At 40.0% G+C, this 27,056-nt stretch overlaps 1 protein-coding gene across 3 annotated transcripts in view; it reads left to right on the forward strand.

Moving 5' to 3' along the window:
• LOC128733516 (synaptic vesicle membrane protein VAT-1 homolog-like) overlaps positions 1-27,056 on the forward strand; it is a 99,833-nt gene that overhangs the window by 23,888 nt on the left and 48,889 nt on the right. For all 3 annotated transcript variants that reach the window (XM_053827162.1, XM_053827161.1, XM_053827163.1), the window contains exon 3: positions 5,760-6,296. In XM_053827162.1, the coding sequence (XP_053683137.1) occupies positions 5,965-6,296 (332 nt within the window). In that variant the 5' untranslated portion in view covers positions 5,760-5,964. The remainder of the gene's footprint in view (positions 1-5,759; positions 6,297-27,056) is intronic.

A 27,056-nucleotide genomic window follows, 5' to 3' on the forward strand; every position in this document is an offset into this window, starting at 1 on the left:
CGAATAACACAAGCCCGAATGTAACACATGCCCGAATGCAACACATGCCCGAATGCAACACTAGCCCGAATGTAACACAAGCCCGAATGTAACAGTAGCCCGAATGTAACATAAGCCCGAATGTAACATAAGCCCGAATGTAACACAAGCCCGAATGCAGCACGAGCCCGAATGTAACAGTAACCCGAATGTAACATAAGCCCGAATGTAACACAAGCCCGAATGCAGCACGAGCCCAAAGGTAATACCAGTACGAATTTAACACAAGCCCGAATGTAACATAAGCCCGAATGTAACATTTGGAGCTCCATAACCGCAAGGTTGCAGAATCGGCTGGCTGAGAAGTCTGTTGTATAAAAACAGTAGGTGTACGGAGTGTAGCACCCAAGATTTGCTTTCGGATCGGTGTTGCGAAGCCCACACTCGTGTGGTCTAATTTCCTCACAGAAGCGTACTCATTCTTTCGGACCCTCGCTCTTATTTATTCATGCACTGCAACGAATTTTTGCGAGTGTGTGTTTAGCTAACAGCTATGGTCTTCGCTCTCGTTCGTCGTTGAAGCCTGAGCTGCTGATACAAATTACCCGCAAGGGTTCGCACTCCCGCCCATGAATAGAATTGAGGGCGAAGATGACGAAGAAAAGAAAAAGTAATGCAAAATTTGTATCACAGTTCTTCATTAGCTTCACAGGCAACTGATTGCTCGTGAGTTTTTCGACTCGCGAATAAGCTACGCAGAAAGACGGTGTGAGACTGTGCGTTCGCCAGTGTGTGGGTAGCCGTATGTCTGCACACAGCAACGGCGGCTGTTTCTTTTACGACTGCGTGAGCGATGTAACCATTGAATACTATGCTTCTCATACTCTTTCGCGTGTGAGTAGGCATCGTTGACTTTTCGTTCGATTCGCAACATTGATTTTGGTTTTATCAAATCCCAAGAATACTCAAGAATAAGACACACAACAATAGTAATTTAACTGCTGTTATTAATTGTTATGTAAACTTTATTTGAAAACTAGCCTCGCTCTAACCTAGCCTATAAATACTGAAACAAAAGACCGCCGCTTATTCAGTTTGAAAGTCGCAAAAAGCGGCTTCGCCGCTTTATATTTTACAACAGTTAAATCGATGCGAGGACTAGGGAAAACTAACTAGTGGTCAGTAGACCTAGGAAAACGAATAGACCTAAACAGATGTGATTTCTGAGGGGGGGCTGCCCCCCCACAGTGGCCGGCGCTTCCGACGGCGGGTCACCGGCGAACACTCGCCGTTGCCTACGGCCGGCTCGCCCTGAATCATCTAGGAAACGCTTGCTACTAATCTGGTAAAAAGGTCCCATATCTTATGATAAGCCTAACTCATATCTCGCTTAACCAAAATCAAAGATTTAAAAATTGCTGAGCTCGAAAATCAGCTAACTCTAGTCAAGTTATTGAAATCTTACAGTATAATAACGACAAAGCAGAAATAATTCGTAGCAAAGCCTTGGATTTATAACGTCTTTAGACATTATCCTTCTTTATCGACAGACTTCGCAGCCTGCTATTAGAATGCAGGAAAATTACTGGACCAGTGCAACGATCCTACTGACTCTATCTAGCAAGCACCGACTAGGCGAGATTCGCACATACGACGACTGGCTTGTTAGACCAGCATCGTACCTCGAAGCTAACTGGACGGCTTTATTTTATAAAGGTAACTTGATGCGAGGACTAGGGAAAAATAACTAGAGGTCTACTAGATCTAGGAAAACGAATAGCCCTAGACAGATGAGATTTGTGCGGGGCCCCCCGTTTTCTAGTGTTACATTCGGGTTAATGTTACATTCGGGCTAGTGTGACATTCGGGCTAGTGTTACATTCGGGCTAATGTACATTCGGGATAGTGTTTCATTCGGACTACTGTTACATTCGGGCTTGTGACATTCGGGCTACTGTTACATTCGGGCTAGTGTGACATTCGGGCTAGTGTTTCATTCGGGCTACTGTTACATTCGGGCTTGTGACATTCGGGCTACTGTTACATTCGGGCTAGTGCCCTTCGGGCATGTGGTATTCGGGCTTTTGGTATTCGGGCTAGTGTTATAAAACCAAAAACTATACCCAATAAATGAATGTTGTCATCTTATAACTTAGAAGAAATTTGTGAGTGTTTAGAGCACATAAATGAACTAACTTCTCTTTCTGCCCTTCAACAAAGCAAAAAATAAACGTTTTAACCTAAACCCAGTGAAGAGGAAAGATATCAAATTACGTCTCCCAAACTCGCTGTTTGCAGCCCAGTAGCATCAGGAGCATAGCCTTCAGTTGATGTTTTTTGAGTCACTACTCATAAAGATCGTAGCATGCATTGGATTTGTAGATTTAAATCACATGTTTTGGAACCTCAACGCAAAGCAAAGTCTTGGGTATAACCGTCCTTAGATATTACCCTTCTTTATCGACAGGCTTCGCAGTCAGTTCTTTGGGGTACATGACAATTACTATACAGGGCTTGTGTAACGATCCAACTGGCTCTAGTAGCACCGATCAGCCGAGATTCAAATATACCATTAATGGCTTGTTAGACCAGAATCGTACCTCCAAGCTAACTGCGCGGCTATAAAGATATTTAATCCAAATCACGGAACAACGTCATAGTTGACCTGGCAAAAATGTGCGTTTGGAAACAATTTAACAAAATTACTGCTGGCCTGTTACCTTACAAGAAGGAATCAAGGTTTGTTTTTATTACCAACCCTTCCCCCACGTTGAAGATATTTTACCAATTCAACCCAATTTTATCAGCAGCACATCCTTGTCACAACGCAATATATTCTCCATCTATCACCACCGCAGTTCCAACATCCGAAGGACTACCACGCTGTCTACCAGCCACCATATACTTTGTTTTGGTAGAATTTATGATGAACCCTATCCTCGCAGCTTCCTCCTTGAGATGCGTGTACGCTTCTTCCACAACTCTACGGTTAACACCGATGATATCGATGTCGCCCGCAAACCAAAGGAGCATGTAACATTTCGTGATGATGGTATCACTTCTCTGCACACCTGCCTTTTGAACTGCACCTTCCAACGCAATGTCGAACAGCAAATTCGATAGTCCGTCAGCTTGCTTCAAACCATCTAACGACACAAATAAGTCCGATGTCTCACCCGCTATCCTGACGCTTGATTTTGAACCATCAAAGGTAGCACGTATCAGCCTAATCAGTTGAAAAACCATCTTCAAGCAAAATCTGCCACAGCTCATTTCGTTTAACTGAATCGTACGCGGCCTTGGAGTATATAAACAAATGGCGAGTCTGCAAGTTAAATTCTCGAAATTATTCAAAGATTTGTCGCAACGTGAACATTTCGCCGTGCGTCGCGTCGTGACAATTTATACATTGTTACTTTTCCTGGTTCTAGGGTACCTGGTTCCTTTCCGAAGAAGAAAGCCAGCTTCCCCTGTCTGCAAGCGTCCAATAGTCCCACTTGAAGTCCAGTCTGTCATTCACTAGCAGAGAGTTCGGTGTTGAAATAACATTACATTCATATAATTTTGCGTTCATATTCTTATATTCAATTTAGCTCTAAATTCGTGTTAAAAGAATATATCTTTATGTATATAAAATTACAAGCAACAAGAGCATCACTTCCACAAAGCCACATATAATAACTATGCAGATTCCCGTTGCCGCGCCGTAGTCGTTGGCGTGCCAAGTGAAGCCGGATTTCTGGATTGGATGCATCACAAAAAAGTAGATTGCTTCGGCGGCGGTATCTCTCGTTCGATGATATGGCAGGGCCTCGGGTTCACGGTTTGTTCGCTGAAGGAAAGGAAGGCGCATGCATGATGAGACGACAACCCGAACGAACGAGCGAGCGACCCGATGTGTGTGCGGCGCGCCACGCCATGCCACGCCGGTTGATGCAGCACTCGCTGTGCCAGGTCTCATCTTTTCTCCGGTCCGGTCATCCTGTCTTGATGGTTGATTTGTGAGTGCAGTTACCTTGGACTGCTGGCGATGCGATGGCTCGGTCAGTGTGCTGCTGCGGCGCGGTGGTGTGAAGAATGAAGTACGCACTGTGACCAGTGAAACCTTGGAATGAGAGATAATTTATAATGGCTTCTGATGGCGTGTAACGAAAATTGAGGAAAGAAAATGAAAGCGATTGTGCTCTCGGGTCTGGAAGTCTGGAAGGCAGTGTCTGCTGCTGCACTCTGCTGCACTATGGGCTTAGAAAAATGTTTTACTTTTAATCGAGTATGATTTTACATCAGAAGACCATCGAATGTCAGCTTTCCGTTTCGGTATTGCATTTTGAATGCTATTAATGAAAGGTTCAAGTTCCCTTCAACCCCGATATAATTTGTAGATAATAATTTATTGGGGCTGCAATTTTGATTGCTCGCGTGCATGCGACTTTTGATGGCTGACCGACCTGACCATCGGTTTACCAACTGGCGTGCGTTTTCCGATCGGAATGGGATGGGGTCTGTCAACGGTTGAACCCGTTGCTTTCACCCCTGCCAGTTATAATATACACTCACTCCGACTCCGGTGGTGATCTGTATCGATTTAATTGGATTTATTGATCCACTCTGACTCTGTGACTGACGGTTAGGGTCCGCCTGGGATGGGAATATATAGGGGCTTTTCATAGCTCCACTAAATAAGTGTGACATGATAATAGCTTCCCGCGGTTGTTCTTAGAGCTACGCCTCTAGCAAACACCGCAACGCCACGAAAAGGGTGATATATTTAAAAATTGATTCTATCTACTATGTTTTGGTGTTTAATTCTTAGAAAGCCTACGACGGTCTACGAACAAAGGTCAATTAGGCGTGATTTATTGAACCGATGATCTCGGATGATTATGGGTTGGAGACTGAACGAACAGGGGTAACGGTTAAATGATATTTTGGTACATTTATTCGAATTAATATTATACTATAAAAGTGAACAAAATTACAGAAGAACCCATCGATGAAATAAGAATCTTCTTAAGAACTCTTTAATCACCAGTACTTTGTTGATTATTGTTATGCATTTCTTAAGACATTTGGATATTTAATATTTCACACGCGTTCAATTGTTTCGCCATCAATTTCCTCTGTTGCGTCTTGGTTTGTTCGCTTTTGCGAATATCCAATTTCCTTTATTTAAATTTCAACCATCTGCTCGCGCGAGCGCAAATCTTCGTTCGTTCAAGTGTGTTTCAGTTTTATAAACAAAATGTGATCCTCATTAGATTATGTCACAAACCTCCTCTAGTCCTCCTCCCACCACAGTGGAAAATTTAGCACGCAATCAAGATCATCATTTGTCACACATTAGCACAAGATGATCACACTTTTGATCACACTCCTTGTTTTCGTTCGAAACGGTTACACAAACATGTTTGTCATGCTGTCTAAAAATCCAATTTCTGTACCGATGCTGTTGCATTCATCATCGTTACAGTCATCAATTTCACTTGAAAGCCGTAACTATAACAAACCAGCGAGATGAAAAACAATGAAGCACTCGTCGATTATTCATCGAACAATATTTAAATGTTCCGAATCGGGACAGTGCGTCGTCTTATTTATAAATATTTACTTGCGTTTTCATGGTCCCGTCAATAACAGTTTCCTGGCGTGTGTAGTTGCAGAGACCACATTTCTCGGTACGCCTGTTCATTTTTCCTTCTGGTAGAACACTCAGACTTCCGTTTGATGTTGATTAATAGGCTCCAATTAATTTTCCTTTTCACACTTTTCTTTATTTCCAGCTATAAGCGATAATTCCTCTGGGACGTGAGGTGCAAGCAAAGCGAACCAAAGTGTTTATGCTGTTGCGCTGCTGATCAAGAGAGATTAAAAGAAAGGGAAAAATCGTCATCAACATCGTCGTTGAAAACAACACACACCCACGAGTCAGTTTCAGTTTCGAGTCCACGAACCCAACGGCTAAGTAAGAACACTATCATCATCAGAATGACCGAAACTACCGAAGCCCCAGTCGTTGCCGAGGTCAAGACCCCATCGCCGACGAGCGAAACGGCAGCTGCCGCGGCGGCCGCCGCCACCACGAACGGTCACGCCGAGGAGGGTGTCACCGCGCCGCAAAAACCGGTCGAAGAAACCAACGGCACGGCGGAGAAGACCGACGACAAAGCCAAAACTGAGAAAGCCGAAGATGTACCGCCGCCCAAAGAGATGCGAGCCGTCACGCTGACAGGGTTCGGTGGCTTCAAGAACGTCAAGATCCTGAAGAAGCCCGAACCGAGCCCACAGGCCGGCGAAGTGTTGATCCGCGTCAGAGCATGGTGAGTAATGTGTGTTTTTTTTCTCTCTACCACATTTGAACCGTGCAGAAGAAGAAAAGGTGGTTTACACGCGTTCGTGATGGTAATGAGCATGAAAGTAAAAACTACTACCCATCGATTGTTGATAGCAAATGAGCCGTGCCGAGAAGATCGCTTGTCGGCCAGTAGGTGGAGTAGGGTAATTCGATCGCTTGTTAACGGGCGAAGCTTTGATTTAGATTAACTACCGATTGGTATCGTAAATTGATTTACTACAAAGAAGAGAAAAAGTGATTCGTTATGTGTGAGTTGCCGAGTCAGTAGATCTTAATTTGCGCGCAGGAATGGGAGATTGATTTGCGAGGAGGATCCTCTTCGCAGTAAGCCAGCCCGCCAGTCAGCCAGCGCAGCGTCGTGTTTCATAACGATTTGTGTACGTCTGACGATCGCGCGCTTCCGATGAATCAACTTTTCGAAGTTTCGCTTGCGCAAGAAGAGGAAATGCGCTATTTGGGGTGTTTCAGCAATCCGGCGGGGACGTGCAGTTTGCATCAATCGACGATTCGATTTGTGTGTCCGGTCTTTTTAAATGCAGAGAGTGAAAGGGGGAGAAACAACTGATGGATTGTATGTAGGCCTGCGGGTAGATGTTTTTTATTTTCAGTTTTTTAATTGGTAGTGTTATTTTTATAATTGCAAACATTACTCCAAGTTGGTAAATGATGTTAGGAATTTCTCGCACTAATCTCACGTGTATAACAATTTGATTAAAGATATTTCTGTTGCTTCAATAGGTAGGTGTAACAAAACAGTGATTGATAATTAAACAAGCAACAGCAACATACAATAGGTTCATGACTGAAAAGCTAATCTTTGCATTGAGTTGCATTCCACAATATCAAGCTGTGATTATTTTACCCAGAACCCAGATATTTTATGACATGCACTTCTCACTTAGAAAATTAAGTGCATTGATGAATTAATTCGACCAGACACAAGAATCAACAAAACAAACAAATCTATTCATTGAAATCTACCAAATCGAACAATGCATCGCTTTCATCTCATAAGACAAAGAGCATCACAGCGAGAAAGTAGACAATTCAAAAGAAAGGAAGAAAAAGAGTGAGTGTCACATTCTTTAACTTTCAATTGTTTATTTCCAGGCAAATTCTTTTGCTCTGGCTATAATGAATCGAACTTTTGAACATTGATATCGATTATGGTTAAAATTCAATAACGAAACACTTTTATGCTGAATTGCTTTCCCTGTTGCAAGCTTCTGATGATTTCAAACGAAACATGGCTGTATAAATTGTGTTGCAACAATTGACACACGCTATGTCCGAAGCCACTTATTATTTAACTTTCATGCACCTCAGATTTTTCTTCACAGGATTTTAGTACATATTGATCAAAACGATTAATTTTAGAAAGGTCCTAAAATATTCTATCTTGGGTTTTTTGAAAAATTCAATTTTTAAGTTTACATAGGAGTCACTTCCTCTCAAGTGGTCTTATCCGTTGTAATCGACCACCTCCGATTTCAACCAAATTTGGTATAATTACTCATTCCGACCTCACATTCAGTTTCTCAAAGTTTTGTACGGATTGATCAATCCCCCCCTTGCAGTGCCGCTTCTCTATTTTTCTCAGATTTTCGAAAAAACATTTTTTACTACATGTCACTGCAAGGGGGATTGATCAATCCGTAAAAAACTATGGAAAATTAAACGTGGGGCTCCTGGCGCCGGTGGGGTTCTTGAAGAGAACGGATTTCACTACACAGTCGTCCGGCATCCTTGCGACATGGCCGGCCCACCGTAGTCTCCCCACTTTCGCCAGGTGTACTATGGGAATCTCTCCAAGCAGTGCCTGTAGCTCGTGATTAATTCGTCTCCGCCACTCTCCGCTTTCCGTTTGTACTCCGCCACTATTTTTAGTCCGCACCACCTTTTTTTTCAAAAACAGCAAGTGCACGTATGTCTTCCGTTAGCAGTTTTCACTTTTGTGTCGTGTTGAAAACGTAACCACTCCGGCCACTTAGTTCGAGTTCTTTAGGCTACTGTGCTGACTGACAATTGTATTTTATATAAAAACTCTTACTTGTGTCCAACTTTTTTTCACGGGGCCAATTTTTAAAACTAATTTCAAAGAAAAGGGGGTGACAAAAACTTCAATATTTTAACCCTCTCTGTTCCATGGTAGCACAGGTGCTCCATGACTTCCGATACTAAAATTGACCGATAAAATTTTTGAGGCATTCAAATATGAATATTTTGATTTTATAACGTAGTAAAAACATTGTTTTACAACCTGTATAGTTGCGTCTGACGAATTGCTAATTAATAGCTTTTTTACATGATCAAAAACTGTAAACCACCAAAACACTCCTGGGACAGAGAGGATTAATATGCAACTGGACATGACTTCGAACAATGCGATGACCGAAAAACGGTCACCAATACACATTTATTCTAGGCTAAAGTTAGAGCAGGCTACTCACAAACACAATCTTATCTGAGGTGAAGTTTTTTGTGGGCTAGATGAGATGTTGGATAGGCGTAAAATGTGTTGGAACGACATTTGTGACAGTGGGGTGAGTACGGAACTATTTCCTCAGCCTACTTTTTGGTTCCTCCCTCGTTTTAGTAGTTGTCCAACGTCGGAAAGAAAAAAGCTTTATCAAACAGGGTTACGGACCCTGTTCGTCATACATAAATACGATCCATACTGTATTGCGAGTTTTTTATAAAAATGTATACCTATTTAACCCGAAAAAATATTTCGGAACTTACATTTCTCGGTGGAACCATTTTTTAAGTTCCAGCGAGAGTTGTTCGTCATGCGAAAACTACACTTCGTCATAAGCAAGATTTCTTTCGTTTATCATGGACAACAACAATTATTTACAAAAATTTATGCATGTACCTATTTAAGCCCTGTGCAAGAGCTAGTCAACTACTATAAAAAAGTAGAAACAGTTTGAATCACAGCTCAAAATTTCAAGTAATTACTCCGAGCGATCAGCAGATTCTCTTCGTCATACTCAAAACTGGTAGAAAATCACATGTTTTACCTTTGTTATACTATAACAAAGGTTTAGGAATTGGTCGAAAAACACGAAATTGATCCGAGGCCCGGAGGGCCGAGCCACATATACCAATCGACAGGGTTCGACGAACTGAGCAATGTCTGTGTGTGTGTGTGTGTGTATGTGTGTATGTATGTGCGGAGCGCAACTTTTCTATCGCCTGTTTCTCGGAGATGGCTGAACCGATTTGTTCGCTATTACTTTTGTTTGAAAGGTATTATTGCCTAGTATATCACTATTGAATTGTTTCGAGGTCCGACATTTCGTTTAAAAGTTATAAGTAAAAAAGTAAAAATTACGTGACACGATTTTCTCCGTACCCAAATGACCGATTTCAACGATCTTGGTATCGAATGAAAGCTCTTGTTAACACTAAATTTTTCGGATAAATTTTATTGAAAACAAACAATCAGTTTAAAAGTTATGCTTAAAAAACCTGTTTTGACAAGGTAATAATTATCGCCTGTTTCTTAGAAATGACTAAAGCGATTTAGACGCTATTAGTCTCATTTGACAGGTAACATAACCTAATAGATCACTATTGATTTGCTTTTTGATTGGACGTTTAATTTGAGAGTTATGATCAATTGAATACAACACATTAAAATTTACAATAATTTATTACGATTTCATCTAAGATGATTTACCTAGTTTGAATTATTTTGGCATCAAATTAGAGATTTTAATGCTACAAATATATCTGCAAAATTTCAGAAGAATCGGTTTTGCCGATCAAAAGATATTAACCCTCCAACACTCGCGCCGACTTTTGTAATTCGGTTACTCGTGCGCACAATGGTCCAAAGCCAAAAAGACATGCGCATTAGAATTTTGACTGGGAAAACTTGGTTTTAGGTTTAAGGAACCTTCGGAAGAATTTCTTGAAATTGAAAGTTCTATCGTCTGGTGCAATTTAAATTTTGATTAATCCCCCTATAAGTGAAATAAAAAAATTATTTTTCTTCAGTTTCAATATAACACATTGATGTGTTCTGCAAAGTTTTAGAACATATTATTACAAGAAATTTTGTTGAATACAGTAACCTTCTATCTATTAAGCGAAGAGAGAAAAATCTTATTCATTGTATATGAATTTGTAAGATCAGTTTTTTCTATTTTAGCTCTTTTTGTAATTGTTGCATTCCTTTTTCATGTATTACAAAATTGTATAAATAGTAAAAATACACAACTTTGATTAATATAGTATACCTCTACGTTTGTTTGTTTAGGTACTGTAGAACTTTGATTAAAAAAAAGCCTTAATGTTGACCCCGAATGACTCGACTACCAACAGATACATTTTAAACATTTTATATTTGCTAATTATGTTGCTGCATACAGACACCATTTTTACATATGAAGAAACGAGAGAAACTTCCAGGGCCAATCGCGGTACAACTCACATGCTGATTGCTTCGTTTCTGTGATGTCAGTTTATGCTGATCTATTTGCCCAACAATTTAAAGTATTAATGCATAATTATGACATTTTGCTCATAACAAGGTAATTGAAGAACATACGTTAGTTAAGCAGAGATTTGTAACTTTATAACAATATGGCATTCAAAAACCTACACGTGTTGTACAAAATGCAACAGCGTGAGTAATCGAAGGTTAATAGATATTGATGAAATTTATTCAAGAAAACTTTATTGATGTCAATCAAAAATAATGGCGTTACAGAAATTTATGCGTAGTTCAAAAACCTATGAACTAGACTTTTACTACGCAATGTATATGTTAAAGAATAATATTTCCTCTTATAACTTGCTTTTACTTGCACTTACTCAAATTAGAAACAACCAGCTTACCCTTACTCAGTAATTTCATGAAAAAAGGATCTATCAAAATTTATAGGTGCTGCTATTTTGTTCAAATTTTGTAAACTTATTAAATTTCCAAAAATTTAATGAAAACCAACGCACCACGCAACGATAACAAATAGATGAATTATGTTTCGAAGACGTGTCGATTTCTATCTCAAATAGCAAGTAAGACCGTATAACAAAGGTTCCTTTCACCACTAGGTGGATTAAATCGGGTTTTTTTTTAACAAATAGTGAAAAATACTAATTTTCTAACATAATCTTTTCCTCGATAGTGAAGACAATCCACAAATATCAATACCAGGTTGGTTTGAATGTAATTTGCATCAACTGATTTTATTAACAGCAGGGCCGTTTATGAAGTATTCCACCACGCACACATATAAAGATTTTTTGACATTAGCTGGGGCCCTCGCTGCGGCGGTTTGCAGTAGGAATATCAACAACATGAAATTTCGAACTCCCGGATCCTCTCCTCCACTCTTCGCTCCCCTCTCACTACTAAATGAACGAGCCTCAGCATTTGTGTTTCTCAAAATGGCCTACAATATTGATTGGCGACAATAAATAAATAAATAATGTCATTCTCGTTAGTGACGAAACCGCAAATTACTCTGTGGCTGCCAGTAACTCAATATTTTTCTGTCCTTTTCTTTTTCCGCTCACCAACATACTCCCATGGCCCTAGGAAACCACCACAAAAAAATAAAAATTGAGTAATCAAATTTTGTAACTCAAAGCGTTTTATAGGTTGAATTACTGCTTGGGTCATAAATTTCATTAAATACTGAGTTTTGTTCACAATTAAAATTCCGTTCAACTTCCACTTATCGAAGTACTTGCAAATGTTTACTAGTTGACTTGAGTGTTCGCTTGAATTTATAGAAAAACCGCCATTAATTTCGATTGCAATCGCGAATCCACGGCAGTCCTTCGTTGACACGTAACTAAGACAACGAGCATGGATTTGCAGTGATGCCAACCTAAATAATTGGGAAAGAAAACAACTAGATATTTTCGCTATTAAATTAACGATTACAGAGCGTCGTAAATTTGCTAAAATGTTTATTTCCATCGTAATCTGATATTTTACAGCAAAAACTTTATCATAGCTAATTAAAGGTGAAATACTTATGCGGCTCAATGCTTCTTGAGTGGTTAGAAAACGAATCCTGCTACTAGCAATTCTCTCTTTTTCAGGAAGTCAATACATACAGTGTCAATACATAAACAAAACGACGATAAAATATTTTAAGTGAAGTTTCAAAACAATTTAATAATTAGAAATCTCATACTCAATTTACGCAATACACCTGAATTGATGCAATATACTGCTCATTACTTGCTGTTTCTAGTACAGATGAAATGAACTAAGTAGACTGAAGTCGCTTTTTACGCGAATTTCGGAATTTACGCGGTTTTTAACGCGAATTTCGGAATTTTACGCGGGTTTTTACGCGAATTTTGGAATTTACGCGGTTTTTTACGCGAATTTCGAAATTTACGCGGTTCTTTTTTACGCGAATTTCGGAATTTATGCGGTTTTTTTACGCAAATTTCGGAATCTACGCGGATGTGCTCAAAACGTCTATTTTTCCATGTAGTGTTGAAATCTACAGTTTTTTTACGCGAATTTTGGTTTTTTTACGCGAATTTTGGAATTTACGTAGTTTTTTTACGCGAATTTCGGAATTTACGCGAATGTGCTCAAAACGTCTATTTTTTCGTGTAGTGTTGAAATACACAAAGTTTTTTTTACGCAAAATTTTGGTTTTTTCACGCAAATTTTGGAATTTACGCGGTTTTTTATACGATTTTCGGAATTTACGCGGTTTTTTTTACGCGATTTTCAGAATTTACGCGGTTTTTTTTTGTGCGAATTTCGGATTTACACGGTTTTTTATGCGAATTTCGGAATTTACGCGGTTTTGAGATCTAAAATATCAATCAAGAGCAAAAAATTGACTGACAGGTTCGGTTGCGGACAGGTTGCAATTCGTGAATGAGTTGTTTTGAAGGGTAGAAAACTGAAAAAGACAAACACTGTCAGCAGTTCAGTACTGATGTCCATAGGATGACAGTTGAAGGAATACTACCAGGGGTTAAAGTTGTATGCGCTGAATGCGTTTTATATTCGCCTTCATGCAGGGCTGTCACTTTTTCGAGCATTGGCATGCATACAGCATAAAGGAACTTATACATGTATCGTCTGTGCTTGGATAGTTAATCGTGGAAAAAATGTATTGGGAATTTAAGCTATATCACTCAATTTGATCACCAGTTTCTATTATTTAGCGATTGATATACGATCTCTTCTTCCATGTAAATTGATTCGTATAAAAAAAATTTGATCGATTGATGCGAAATGCGATTTTACCGCCTCACCCTTCTGTAGTAGGATGACCCCCTAATAAACCAGGCATATAACGGTCTGATCGAAGAAACATCGGATATTCATATTTTACGAACCTGATACATCACCTCGTAATTAGTTGGAGAAGCAGTTTGAAAAATTAGAAAGAAAATTATCCTTTAAGCTTCAAATGCGCTGTCTGCCAAAAAATCAAATGTCATACGGTGTTTTGGCCGCTCTGAATAATTGGTTTATGAAACAGTTGTCTGTTTTTAAACTGATTTCTTTTGGGTTTACTAAGTAAAATTAACATTCACTATCATAGTTATCGGTGAGGTAACATCATGGCGATTAACTTCAACCACCCAACCGCCCGGAATTATTTGCTTCTAGAGCACCATTCTATTGACTGTTTCTACAAGGGAAAGAAAAGCAGATACCTAATCTCAGAATAATCGCAAATTTCACCATGGTTTGCTCATCCGTCGGACAAATTTAATCACACTGTCCGTTGCAATGCGGTCGACAGACATTAAATGACTATGTGATGACGAAGAGCTTCACAGGTTTTTGCCCCTGCATCGTATCGACCATATCAATAATAGGTTCATTTCCATGAAATGATAAAACGATGATTAAGCTTCTACGCCGCTAAGAAGTATGACTAGTAGTGTTCAACCACAAGCTTTCTTACCAGGGAGAATGATTATTCATACAACGTTTCACACTTGATTGCCAGTCACTATGAATTTGTTATCGCCTTGTTTACGAAAGTTCGTTTCACTTATTTTGTGATCAGCGGAAAAGCTCCACTCTAGTGTGAAGTGAGGGTCTCAGTATTGGAACACTCGCAAAGCAAAACTATTTAACTGCCTAATTTAAGTTTTGCATTCCTGGGCAACTGGGAAAAATATTCTAAACAATTGAATGTGTTGTCTCAAATCAGATGACAATGAACTCTGTTGTGTTGCACCATGCTACCGAGGCCACCATAATCCAACGACTAATTGAGCTCAATTGATCTATTATCAGACAGACATTAATGGTAGGGTCAGATTGGATTACGCTGCTGCTGCCTGGCTGGTAATTTTTTCTCACAACACTTTCTTTCGTCCCTCCAGCTTTCCCGAGTGTTATTTCTACCGCATCTCGCAGTGAGACGAAGATAGAAAAAAAATCATTTTTCATATTTCAATTATTTCTTCTCACTTATCGGTCTGGGTGCGCTGCTAATCCTGTGCCTTGTGACGGGACACCGATGCGGATGGCGATGGCGCGATGGTGACTGCACATCGAATAAATCCCTCTGCGCGGTCTCGACCGATACGCGGATGATGATGATGATGAAATGGGCCAACACGGTAGATAGTAGTACCATCATCAGCCATGTCCTAATTGACCCAGACTGATGATGCGCTCGTCGTCGTCGTAGCGGAGTGGGGAGGGTACGAGTCTTGAATCTCATTTGATTAATTGTTGGTTTTCCCTTATTCCCCCGACATGGCTTTCGAGAGTCAGCCGATCGTGATATTCTGCCGTCTTCTGTTCTTTAGCCGACCCGCCAGCCAGATAAGCGGGCGGCCAGCCGACGGTAGCTTGCCTGCTTGCTTACTTGGCAAGGACATTTGGTTCAAATGCGGGATCATTTGTTGATTATTGTATTTCTGCTTCGAGAAGAAAGAAGGGAGTTGTGTCGTGTTTTTTTCTGTATTCTACCATGCCCTACCATGAACCGTTATATGCGACTGCAGAAATTGAAGATCAGGGCATAAAGATACGGTCTGGAAAATCAATTGGAAAGTTGGTGCATTTGTGAGTGACTAATTTTTATTGTGCATCACGTTGTAAGTCGTACTGAACACAGTCTTAAAGTTTGAGTAGATTTATTTTATCAGCACTCGAATGGTGAGAAAAGGTTGTTCCTTTTTCACACTCTCCACTTCCATCCATAAATTCCATTAACGCCCTAGCAGCTTCCGTACCGTAGGCTTGATTTTTTAAAGCCTTATTTTTAGAAGCCACAACGAGCTCATATCATCAAAGAATGTACATGTATATGTAGAACGAGGAAGAACGTTAACTTTATTACCATCGCTCGGAAAAGAATTTATCAGATCTAGACGATCAAGTGGAACGGACTGCTTGATACAGTTTTCTCCGAGGCACATCTTTTGCACGTCCGTCCTCTGTTCGTTCTACGCCATGACACATCTCTCACTCATACACGAGTTGCTAAAACACATCAGTAGTAAGTGTTTTCATAAAAAGCGAAACCCGCGATTGTGGAACTCTCTACTGACTGTGATGATGAAGACAACATGAAGAATCATTTTTGTTGGCAGCGAGCGGGGCGTAAGATTTCAGTTCTAATGGCTATACGTGCAAGCATATAATTTTCTCCAGTGCAAGGATGCTGCTACATTCATTGGCTGACAAAAAGAGGATGACGATAATGGTTCTCGGGGCAATGAATACCAGCCTTGGCTTCATCATATCGCGTTGCACATTGCTGTCGATTTTTATCTTCAACATCAGTTAGATTGATTTATTTTGTTCCAAATTTCTCCCGAATCGAGAATCATTATTATTGTGTTAAATATTAAAATTTTCTGTCTGTCGTCGATACCGGAAAAAGTTGTACAAACTAAAAAAATTGTTGGTACCTAACAATGAAGCTCATAAATTGCACACATCCTCACTCAACCGGGCAACCAGCCAACAACTGCACTGATGATGTTGGTGCACTCCAACTCATGTGGGATGGTGCTTTATCGTGCATTTCATGCCTTCTTTCACAGTTTCCCGTACACTGCCATAAAACCAAACCCGCTACTGACGATGGCCGGAACGTGAGAACTGCTGAAGAAGTCTTATTCGCGCTCCTTCCAGGGAAGAATCTAATTTATATTCATTAAGCGTATTAAGCCCATTCCATTGTGCAGTATTGGTTGTAGGGATGAGAGACGATATTTCTGCTGGATGGATGATGGTCAGCTAAAAAACGACAAGGAAGCGCTTGTTGCCAGTGCTTGATGGGATGGAGTTAGTACGGAAAGCCCTTCAGCATGCTGTTATCGCAGTTATCATGTCTCAACCTAATACACATATTTGGCTAAGGCGAATTTGACTCAAGACGACGAAACATGCAAAAGTTATTCAGCGACCAAAATAAGGAAAAAAACTTATCTATTATTATTTTTCATTTCGGTTTAAAATATAAGGGAATAAAACCACCACTAGAAAAGGTACTCCTCAGAGCGGTTGTTCGGTCCGGATCGGAAGGATCGGGACACATATGCAGCGCACATGTGTTCCTTCTTGTGTTAGGTCTTGTCGTTTGATGCCATTGCTTTCGTAGGTTCTTTTTTTCGAAAGATATATTTTCTACATTTCCTCTATACACTGTGTTGTGCGCCATGCATAATATTAATATCGCAGCATCAGTTATGAGAATCGCTTCCGAGCGAGTATGCATACATGTTTGCGCTTAAGATGTTTGAAGGAATTGCACTTTAATAGGATTCTTCGGAAAATTTTTCGCTTCGTCGCAGATTTCGACTTTGTTGTGTTGACGATCGGTATTTGCTTTGGTATTTTACGGACTGACTGTGACTGTTGATTGTGTACGCCAGTGCGAGGAAAAACACTGTCCGATTAGATGCATTGTAAGGTAAGGATAGAGATAAGCTATGCACCGCACCGTTGGTTGGTTTGCCTCCGATAAGAAACGCAAATTATGTACGGTCGGGGTCTACATTGCTGCAATTTGTTGTGCAAGCGTTCTTATCTTTGTTGAAGAGACATTCATTTGTTTGTTCTAAAAATCGTGTACCCATTAGCAAAATTTTTTGCGCTACTTTATGCAATAGCGCAGTTGGTCTTTCGGTGCCAGCAAGCTAGCAAGTCTATGAATCAATTTTTTTTGGGAAAAAACAGAAACTAAATCTGAAATTCTCGTCCGTATGCTCACGTACAATTTTCACTAAAAGAAGAATATAAAAATCACAACACACCTCACAGACTCTTGGAGGGTCTCTGGCAATCGAAAAACTGCGCTCAGTCTATTGTAATATCCGTTGAAATTCTGCTGCGATGCGAACATAGCCATCGTACTAACGAGATGAATGTTTCTCGAGCTAGTCCCTATTTATCACAGCTATCATCAATATCTCCGCAAAATATCGGATTGATTGGGACGGCCAGGGGCTTAGGGTTTTTTTGTATGCCAGAAGGGCACTTGGTTCAAAAATGCCACTGCGACAGTCACGAAGATTGTCTTTTGTAGCTGGCCCCGATTGCTGTACACAGTTTACGGATTGCTCATACCCATTGATGGAGTTTAACTAGGTTGTAAGATTGGCCCCAATTAAGTATTACATGGTTAATAAAACTAACTACCTTCTTGGGATGAAGTTTCCGTACTGAGTATGGAGTTAATAAGTAGCTTCCGAAAAAGCTGAACCTGGAAGACGCAAGAGCTCCACAGGAGCAAAGCAAGTGCGTTGAACTTTATAGTTCTAAATTGCAATAGCGGCAAATGTCGGTTAAGATCTTGCCAATTCTCTAAATAGTAAAGAGTGGGACAATGTCCGGTGTGGAGTCCCGTGGGCTTAGGGTTAGTAAGGGGATGTAAGCAAATACGGGCAATGATAGAGGTACCGTCAAACGGGGTAACATGCAACAGTTCTCAACTATGAGTGCAGGTAAAAACTTATCTCTAGTACATTTGAGGACATTTAATTTATACAAAGTTTTATTAGGTTTAGGATAGAACAATTTAACATATTAAGAAAAAATATCCGATCAATATTGGCTGTTGCAGAATTTTTTAACTAGGGTAAAGAACTAGTTTTAAGCAGTCTAAGCGGGTCACTGATTGTTTTACCTTATTACAAGCGATGGGTTGACTAAGTGGGGGATATCAGCATACCAGTCTTCTTGCTATCTTTAGTTCTTCAAGCTGTTACCATTGGAAGACACTATTGTTGAGCTAAACTTTTGATTTTTCGCTTTAAAAGTTGGAGCGGCGGAACTAATTTTGAACACACCGAACCCATTTTCACCCGCAAGGTGCTATTTTAAGCAATCCTGAAATCTGAATTTTTTTACGTCCCGTTAAAAAATCCCTCGAACTTTTCCCCCTATTCAGTAAGTTCGCGTTCCTATCCGCGACCTACTAATCAGCATCTGATGCGTAATCGGCATAGCGTATCGGCATAGATGCGTAAAATGCCATCTGTCTAAATTGTTTATCGGGGCATACACTCACCGCACCGTTCGGCAAACGGTATTCGTCGTCTCTTTTATTCTCTGGTTTTCTTATGGGAAACTGCGACAGGGTGGCAACTACCTGGAAAAACCTGGAAAACCTGGAATTGTCAGGGAATTTGAAATTACCTGGAAAAACCTGGAATAATCAGAGAATTTTTAACAAAATCAGGGAATTTTTTAAACAACCCCAATGATCGATTCATTTAGTAGTCAAGTCAAGAACACTTAGAAATAGATAAAGAAGTACGGCACACAAGCGATAGATTGGATTATCGATAATTAGCTCAGTGTTTTGCAAAGGGCCTTATTCTGCGGGGCAAGTGAAGTGATATAACAAATTTAGTTTGCACTCACTTTGCGTGTTTCGTTTGGCGTTAGTCAAGTCGAATCGAATGATATTGAAGTTTCAGGACGGACATTTTGCGGCATGTGACACAATTCGCAGAACATCGAAGTAAATGCCAGTGGCACCGCAGCGAAATTCGGTTTTCGAGAAAAATGTTGGAGAAATTCCACTGACTCACGGCAGTACATAAACTTGCCATACTGTTGAATGTTACAAGTTGTAACCGAAATGCGGGTGTAGCGACCCTGCCTTCCACGTTACGAATTTTTGGCTCTAGGTTGGACACGGAAGAGTAAATCCCGATCAATCCATGCAAAGTGAAATAAGCCGCGTTGGTCAGAAAGTAGAACAGCCATCAGTGGTAAAGCGAAATTAAAAACTAGCTCAATTAAACTGCTTTTTTGCATGGCTTATGGCTGGGAGAATGAAAATTAAACGCGTGGATGGCAGGAAAAGCGCGACTGTGGGTTCGAGAGCTAGCCGCAATAGGCACTAAAACTCCGCTTGCGACTGAGTTTGCGAATAAACTTGCGCGGGAAAAAGAACAGATAAGGAACTCACGGGAGGAGTGTAATTTGCTGGTCGGCAGAATAAGAGAAAGTGATTGAAGAATTCGCCTAGGGAAATAGAGTAGGTGGGGAAATTTTTCTCAATACCTCGTAGATTGATAAACAATTAAAATATCAATGATCGAAACACATTTTCAGTTAAAATAATATCGCAATATGAAACCTAGAATTTTATTAAACACCGGGAAAAACCTGGAAAAATCAGGGAATTTGGTTTTTCGTATCCAGTTGCCGTCTCGCCCTGAATCATCTAGTGTTACTACAGGTAGTTTTTGGTGGTCTTGTTATTGACTAATATTGTAAGGAAGAGTCTAAAATTTCTCTATTTCGATTAGTTCGAGTTACGCAAAAGTTTCTGTTTTTTTTGTATAATTGTCCCCCACCCTACTACAGAGGGTAGGACCGTTCCCTTTCACCATTCACCATTGAAAAATTGCATTCTCCAGAAACCCTCACATGCCAAATTTGGTTCCATTTGCTTGATTAGTTCTCGAATTATGCAGAAATTCGTGTTTCATTTGTATGTGGGAGCTCTCCCTCTTAAAGGGGGAGGGGTCATAATTCACCATAGAAAAAATTCTTGCCTCCCCTCACATGCCAAATTTGGTTCTATTTGCTTGGTTAGTTCTCGAGATATGAGGAAATTTGTATTTCATTTATATGGGAGTCACCCCTGTTAGAGGGGAGAGCGGAAAGGGATACACGATAGAAAAAATTCCTGCCTTCCAAAGGCCCCACATGCCAAATTTGCTTGATTAGTTCTCGAGGTATGAGGGAATTTGTATTTCATTTGTATGGGACCCCTCCTCTTAAAGGGGGAGGGGTCATAATGCACCATAGAAAAAAATCTTGCCTCCTAAAATCTCCACATAACCGATTTGGTTCCATTTGCTTGATTAGTTCTCGAGTTATGAGGAAATTTGTGTTTCATTTGTATGGGAGCCCCCCCGTTAGAAGGGAGAGGGGTCTCAGTACACCATAGAAAAAATTTCGGCATCCAAAAACCCCCACATGCCAAATTTGGTACAATTTGCTTGATTAGTTCTCGAATTATGCAGAAAATCGTGTTTCATGTGTATGGGAGCCCCTCTCTTAAAGGGAAGGGGGGTCCTAATTTTCCATAGAAAAAATTCTGCCTCCTAAAACTCCCACATTTCAAATTTGGTTCTATTTGTTTAATTAGTTCTTGAGTTATGCAGAAATTCGTGTTTCATTTGTATGGGAGCCCCCCTTCTTAGAAGGGAGAGGGATCTCAGTACACCATAAAAAAATTTCGGCCTCCAAAAACCCGCACATGTCAAATTTGGTTCCATTAGCTTGATTAGTTCTCAAGTTATGAGGAAATTTGTATTTGTGTGGGAGCCTCTAAGAGGTGTGAGGGGTCTCTAACCATAATAACAAACGGACAGACAAACAGAAATGCATTTTTGTATATAAGATTACATTTAATTCACATTAATAACATTTCTAGCGGTTGGTTTTTGACGTTTGATGCCGAATTCCCGTTATAAATACTACGCACTAGCTCTTTGATATCGAGAGTTGGGACTTGGGGGACGGGTGCGACTCTATGGTTTAAAGCTTCTGTCGACTACCGCGAACGCCCAGCTCGTGCTACTCTCAATGTACTTTTTAGACCTATCTTGGGACAGTGCATCAATGATGAAATTTGTTCATTGGTTCATTTGTGGTTGTTTGTTTTGGAATATTGATGGTGGGTGAACGGTTGAGGACCGGTGTTAGGCGGTGAAAGGTTAAGGTTTTTCATAAAATTTTCCACGCTCTAAAGAAAACACAAAAAAAATCTACATCATGGAATTTTTTTCAAAATATCATTTCTTGTTTCTCAATTTCTAATCTAAAAGATGATAAATGATTGTTTGCGAGTTAGGGACGAAAAACTATACTACGCTTTAGCATTCCCAAGCGGCTCGGTACACTTGTCTTTTGTTTCTGAATATTTACATCCGTATGGCAGATATGAACCTGCAGTATGTGGGGAAAGTTTCACGCCCCACTCTATGCCAAAGCTTGGCATGGGCTAACAAATCGAACCGCCGATAGACGATGAAAAAAAATTTGCTGAAGTGAAGTTCATCGTACATACCTACAACTTATAGCATCTGAAAGGATAAAGAAAGACAACCGACAACGAACAGTTCAAGAGTTGATGACCCTTCCGTTGTTGGATTGCAAAGGAAGCGTCAGGATCAAATGGAAGCAAAAGAAAAACTTTAAGTAGCGTAATATATTGTTCGTGTGGGTGCATTTTCTGTGAGCACAATCCATTTCGTTGTTCGTTTAAGAACTCACATGTAGTTGAACTCGGAGGCAACCCAACTTCCTTCCTAAAGAAACATCTATCCGTTTTGCAGTCAGCTAGTGTTGTTCAATCTCCGGCATGGTGCCAAAGCTGTAGTTAAGGAAAATTTTAAAATACAATAGCCAATCGCACAAAATGACGGGTCTTCATTTCATGTTTTAGATTGCTTCAAATTTCATTGTAGATATTTTTAGTCATGATTAGTCTCAAAATCAATTTTACTTCACATGGCTGCTGCTCGTTTCCGGCTGACCTGAAGGAAATAAACAATTTAGCGTTGTCGAATCGATTCTCCGTGGACGGTTACGGTAATGACGGACGAAATCATAAGCTTTTTGTATTTTCTCGAACGCTGCCAATGCAATGGCAGCAACAGCAGCAGCAGAGTGTCCACGCGGAGACGATTATTGGTGACTCGTTTTATAGCTTGTACTAATCAACTTGGTTTTCCATGGTCTTTTCAAAGTGTGACGATGATGGAAAAATAATATCAATATAGTGTTTTGGGATTTTCTCAAATGAGCTGCAAACAATGCTCCGTTATTGTTGGCCTTTTCACGCGTAATGGTATCGGGTAATGGTGCAGTGGAATTTCATACAGTCGTTTGGGATTTTTTCCCTAAGAACCATGAAAAACTTCCACAATTACGAATTCGAATGTGCCAGTAAAAGCCAGTGGTCACAGTTTTTTCTATCTGCTCTAAACCGCAGCAGTGAAATAGTACACAAAAAAGAAAACAAAACCATATCACATCACCCCAGATAACGCAAAAAAAAACAATCAAAACAAATGTTTTGCACAAGGATTCGTCTGGATTTAAAGAACGGTATTATCAGTCCGGTGTGCGCTGCTGATGAAATGCATGTAAACGCCATGACATTGACGACGACGCCGGTCGGTCGTCGGTATGTGGATCCCGAAAACAGCTGAACCAGACATATCTGCTGCTACACAACAAACCGGAATTAATTAAAAATTTAACCATGCCCGTGGTTGTGCTGTCATGTCAGGTCACCATTTGTGTGTGCTTGATGCTAGTAAAATGAAAGTCTACATAGAAGAGAATGTAGTGCACAAATTCGTAGGCATCAGTCTTATGGCGTTGCTGCCAGTGCAAATGTCTGGTGCATAAAAATCGATTGTACCCCCTACCAGGGCCTTTAATTATCACCGAATTTCAAACAAAACAGAAAATCTTTTTTCTCAGCATACATTGTTTTTTATGCCTCTGAGTTTCGTATGTACAACTCCACAGTGATTTTCATCATAGTATACAAGTTCAATATATCGTGAAAATAGAACAGGAGAAAGTGATTTTCAAAACCACAAGGTGATATTCACTTCAGGAAAAAAAAAATTTTAAATGCGGTAAATGAAAAGAAAAATCTTATGTCCAACAGCTGAACGCAATAGATGCTAAATAACAGCATAATTTTTTTTTTATTGATTTTCACTGCTCAAACGTGAATATCAGTTTGTTAGAATATCACAGGGCGCTGATATTATATATTCTCGTGCATGAAGTTCATGCTTGCTGTATATAGTTATTATGTACGTTTGATCAAAGCAAGCAGATTTTCAATGCAAGGTAGACTGATAATCCAGAAGTTTGGACGTTATGCTGATGAATATTAACAGCACTGCCCCCTACCCATTGATAATAATAAAGCTGGTGCTTTTGTAAGCGGCCGTTTTATGTTTTATGCTTTTCTTCTATGATTATTTTTCAGCCATTATCTCATTGCTCATTGCTATGCATTGATAGCGTTGATTTTGCTTTCATATCCGGTGGAAAGTGTGACCAGAATTGTTTTCCACTTTCAAAAATCCCGTCATCAGTGTCATTCAATTGTCGATAGGTTGGGTAATATAAAGCAAAGTGAAAACATGCTGCCAACAGTTAGGAAAGAATACATTCTTTAGTACTAACGTGCTAGTATTTTTATCTGTTTTATTTTAATTCTAAAATGAACGTCTTTAATGACTAATACTGTCTAAGTGATCGCCTCAAAACTATTGGACAAAACAATTAGTTTTTTTTTTTCAAATCATACCGGAACTTTCTCTACCTACACCTGTTTGTTTTTATCAACCCGATTTGTGACTACTATAAAACTAATAAACTTGCGTAAATTGCTTTTGGATAGGGTCATTGAAACCAAGTTGAATTCACTCATTCAAGGTTTTATTGTTTCACTTGCGATTTTTATATACCAACTTTCCTGTAACGGTAAGCAATACGTAAGCACAGACAGGAAAGGAAAAGTACACTTTATACTCTATTTATACGTCCTTTCTCTTCGATGATTTATGGTTTCGAATATATCCTGTAATATTTTGCTGTGTGCAATATAGCAGAAAATAGCGGTAACAAATGAATGTGCCCTTCAATGAAGTTCAGTTGTGGGATTTGTGTTGCATTAATCGATAAAGTAATAATTTTTACACCAAGATCATATCTTCAACAACAATCGCATATTGTATTTTTACAGTTTTTCAATTGCCTCTTTTCTTAATTGATCTTAAATTTAATACTACTATTCCGTTAAAGCTAATACATTTTTCTCTGTTTTGTATTTTAATTTTTTAAGCTTGGTGGGCTCGAATCGTTAACATTGAATGCATTAAAGACCTAAGCTGGTCGTCACAATAGTTATTGTGGATTGTCAGTGCTCCTGGCAGACCCTTGGTCTGATGTTTGGATACATGCATTGCGTGCGTACCTGTAACGCAGAAATAGGAAAATCAAAAGTATTGTTGCACCAGCTGCAAGCTGCAGTGAAAAGAAAATACTATTTAAAGAGTATTAACTAGACTGTTAGAATATGTTAGCTGTGTTTACAGAGATGGGAAAGCATTGTTGCACAAGTGGATATTAAAGCTACAGTAAATAAAGGGTTTCATGCGGAACTGGATTCATCGGTTTAAATGCCATTCATTATTTTAAAATGGCTTTTAGTAACCCCCTAGGCTCAATAGCTTTAGTAACTTTTTATTACCTCTTACAGGAGGGCAAATTACAAGGCAACAATTCCTTTTCTGGTCATTGTTATAGGGCTTCGACCTTTGCACAAGATCCAACATCTAAATCTAAGTTGAACTTTCAATTATACTTCAATTGCAAAGTTTACTGGAAATGCGTACTTCTTACTTCTAGCAGCGTAGAGCCGGAGTGGCTCGTGCTGTATCAAGAACTTGCCTCCACTGTACTCGGTCCTGGGCTACTTGTTTTCAATCTCGAACCTCTTTCTACCATATATTTGGTTTCTGACGAGTTAATTTGTAACCCACTCCTCATAGCATTCGTTTTTAGTCTGGCGTAGATTATCGCAATGTTACGAATCGAGCGAGAAGTCAACCTTGCCTACTCACACGCAAGAGAGTATGACCGTTCAACATCGAATTCAACGCTTACGCCGCACACGCAGGCGTTAAAGAAACAACCACCGGTGTTGTGTGCAGACATTCTTCTACTCACACACTCGCGCATATCGTCTTCTTGCATAACTTATTCCCGAGTCAAAAAACTTGAAAAATCAGCTGCCCCTGAGGCTGGTGGCGCACTGGGATACAAATTTTTCATTACTTTTTCTTCTTCTTCATCATCTTCGCCCTCGATTCTACTCACGAGCGACGGACGACGAGCAACGACTGTAGCTGTTAGCTAAAAGCATACTCCCAAAACTCGTTGCAGTGCATGAAGAAATACAAGCGGGGGTTTAATAGGGATGCTTATGCCGGCATGTTCGTTAGATTGAGTACGCGTGCGTGAGAAAATTAGACCGCACAAGTGGTGAGCTTCGCAACACTGGATTAATACCACCGACCCAAACTTTCTAGAGATGTTGTTAAGATCGCTTGCCATTTTCTCACTCATTGTGCAAAAAGTGCCACTTTTTTGGTTCAGCAGAACTGCTGCCACAAATGAGAAATACATCCACGCAAAGAGAAACAGACTAAAAATAAAGAGAAATATAAACAAACTTTAGTTTCTCATTGTACGAAAAATGAGAAACTTTCGAAATCGCTCATACTGCAGTACCTACGTGTGAAGGTGAAACAAAAAAAAAAGATCCGCGTCAGAAGCAACTGCAGTTGGGCATTCCAATGTTGCCAAAACAAAACGGAACAGAATAAAACGCGACTGATTACAGTGTGAATGGCTCTCTTCTCTTTTTTTATTCTGAGAAGGAATCATCCCTGGCGAAGGCTAACAAATATCTACTTTTGACGAAGATAGTTCCTGTTATTTCCATACCCGCTCGCCGGATTACACGCTTTTCGCTATGTTAAATTAGGGCATGGGAGGGTATTTTCGGCCCAATAACACATTAAAATTGAATATCGGCAAATTATTTTTATTGGCGAAAGAAAAGGCAAATATGCTGAATTTAGAAACCTGCTGAAAATACCCTCCCGTACCCTACATAGAGGACACTTCTCCGTCCAATTACCGCAATTCTATTCGCAATTCGAAAAGGCTTGAGGGAGCTCCCGAAATACGCACGCAGCACATCACTCACTCCACGGTAACCACGGTTAACTAACGGTAACGCGTTAGTTCATCCGGAAAACCGTCCTCGTACTATCTGCCGTAGCCGTTTGCGTTTGACTGTATCGTTTGCTGCCATAAAATCCACGACAATTTTATCCGTGGGAACATTGAACTAGTAGCACGGTTCCGCCTGAAACTGCCCCACGAATTCTGTTGCTATTGGGGGGAAATGACGTAACGAAATCTCAGAGAGCATCTTGTAGGCGGCCAGTAAAGTGCCGTTGCTTTATTATTCTTCAGCTGACCGATTTCTCGCCGGATCGATTCTTACGAGATCGGGAGTCGGCACGCTATTATCTTTCGTAGTGTAGGCACTCCTAGATTAACTTCCGTTTCGTTTTCTTCTGTTGCATCGCTATTGAGATGCCAATCGAAGAACTGCTTCCACCTGTCGATCACCTTGCGCTCGTTTTGTGACCAGGTCCCTCCTCGTCCCTACACATA

This window comes from Sabethes cyaneus, chromosome 2, assembly GCF_943734655.1.
Source record: "Sabethes cyaneus chromosome 2, idSabCyanKW18_F2, whole genome shotgun sequence".
Classification (NCBI taxonomy): domain Eukaryota; kingdom Metazoa; phylum Arthropoda; class Insecta; order Diptera; family Culicidae; genus Sabethes; species Sabethes cyaneus.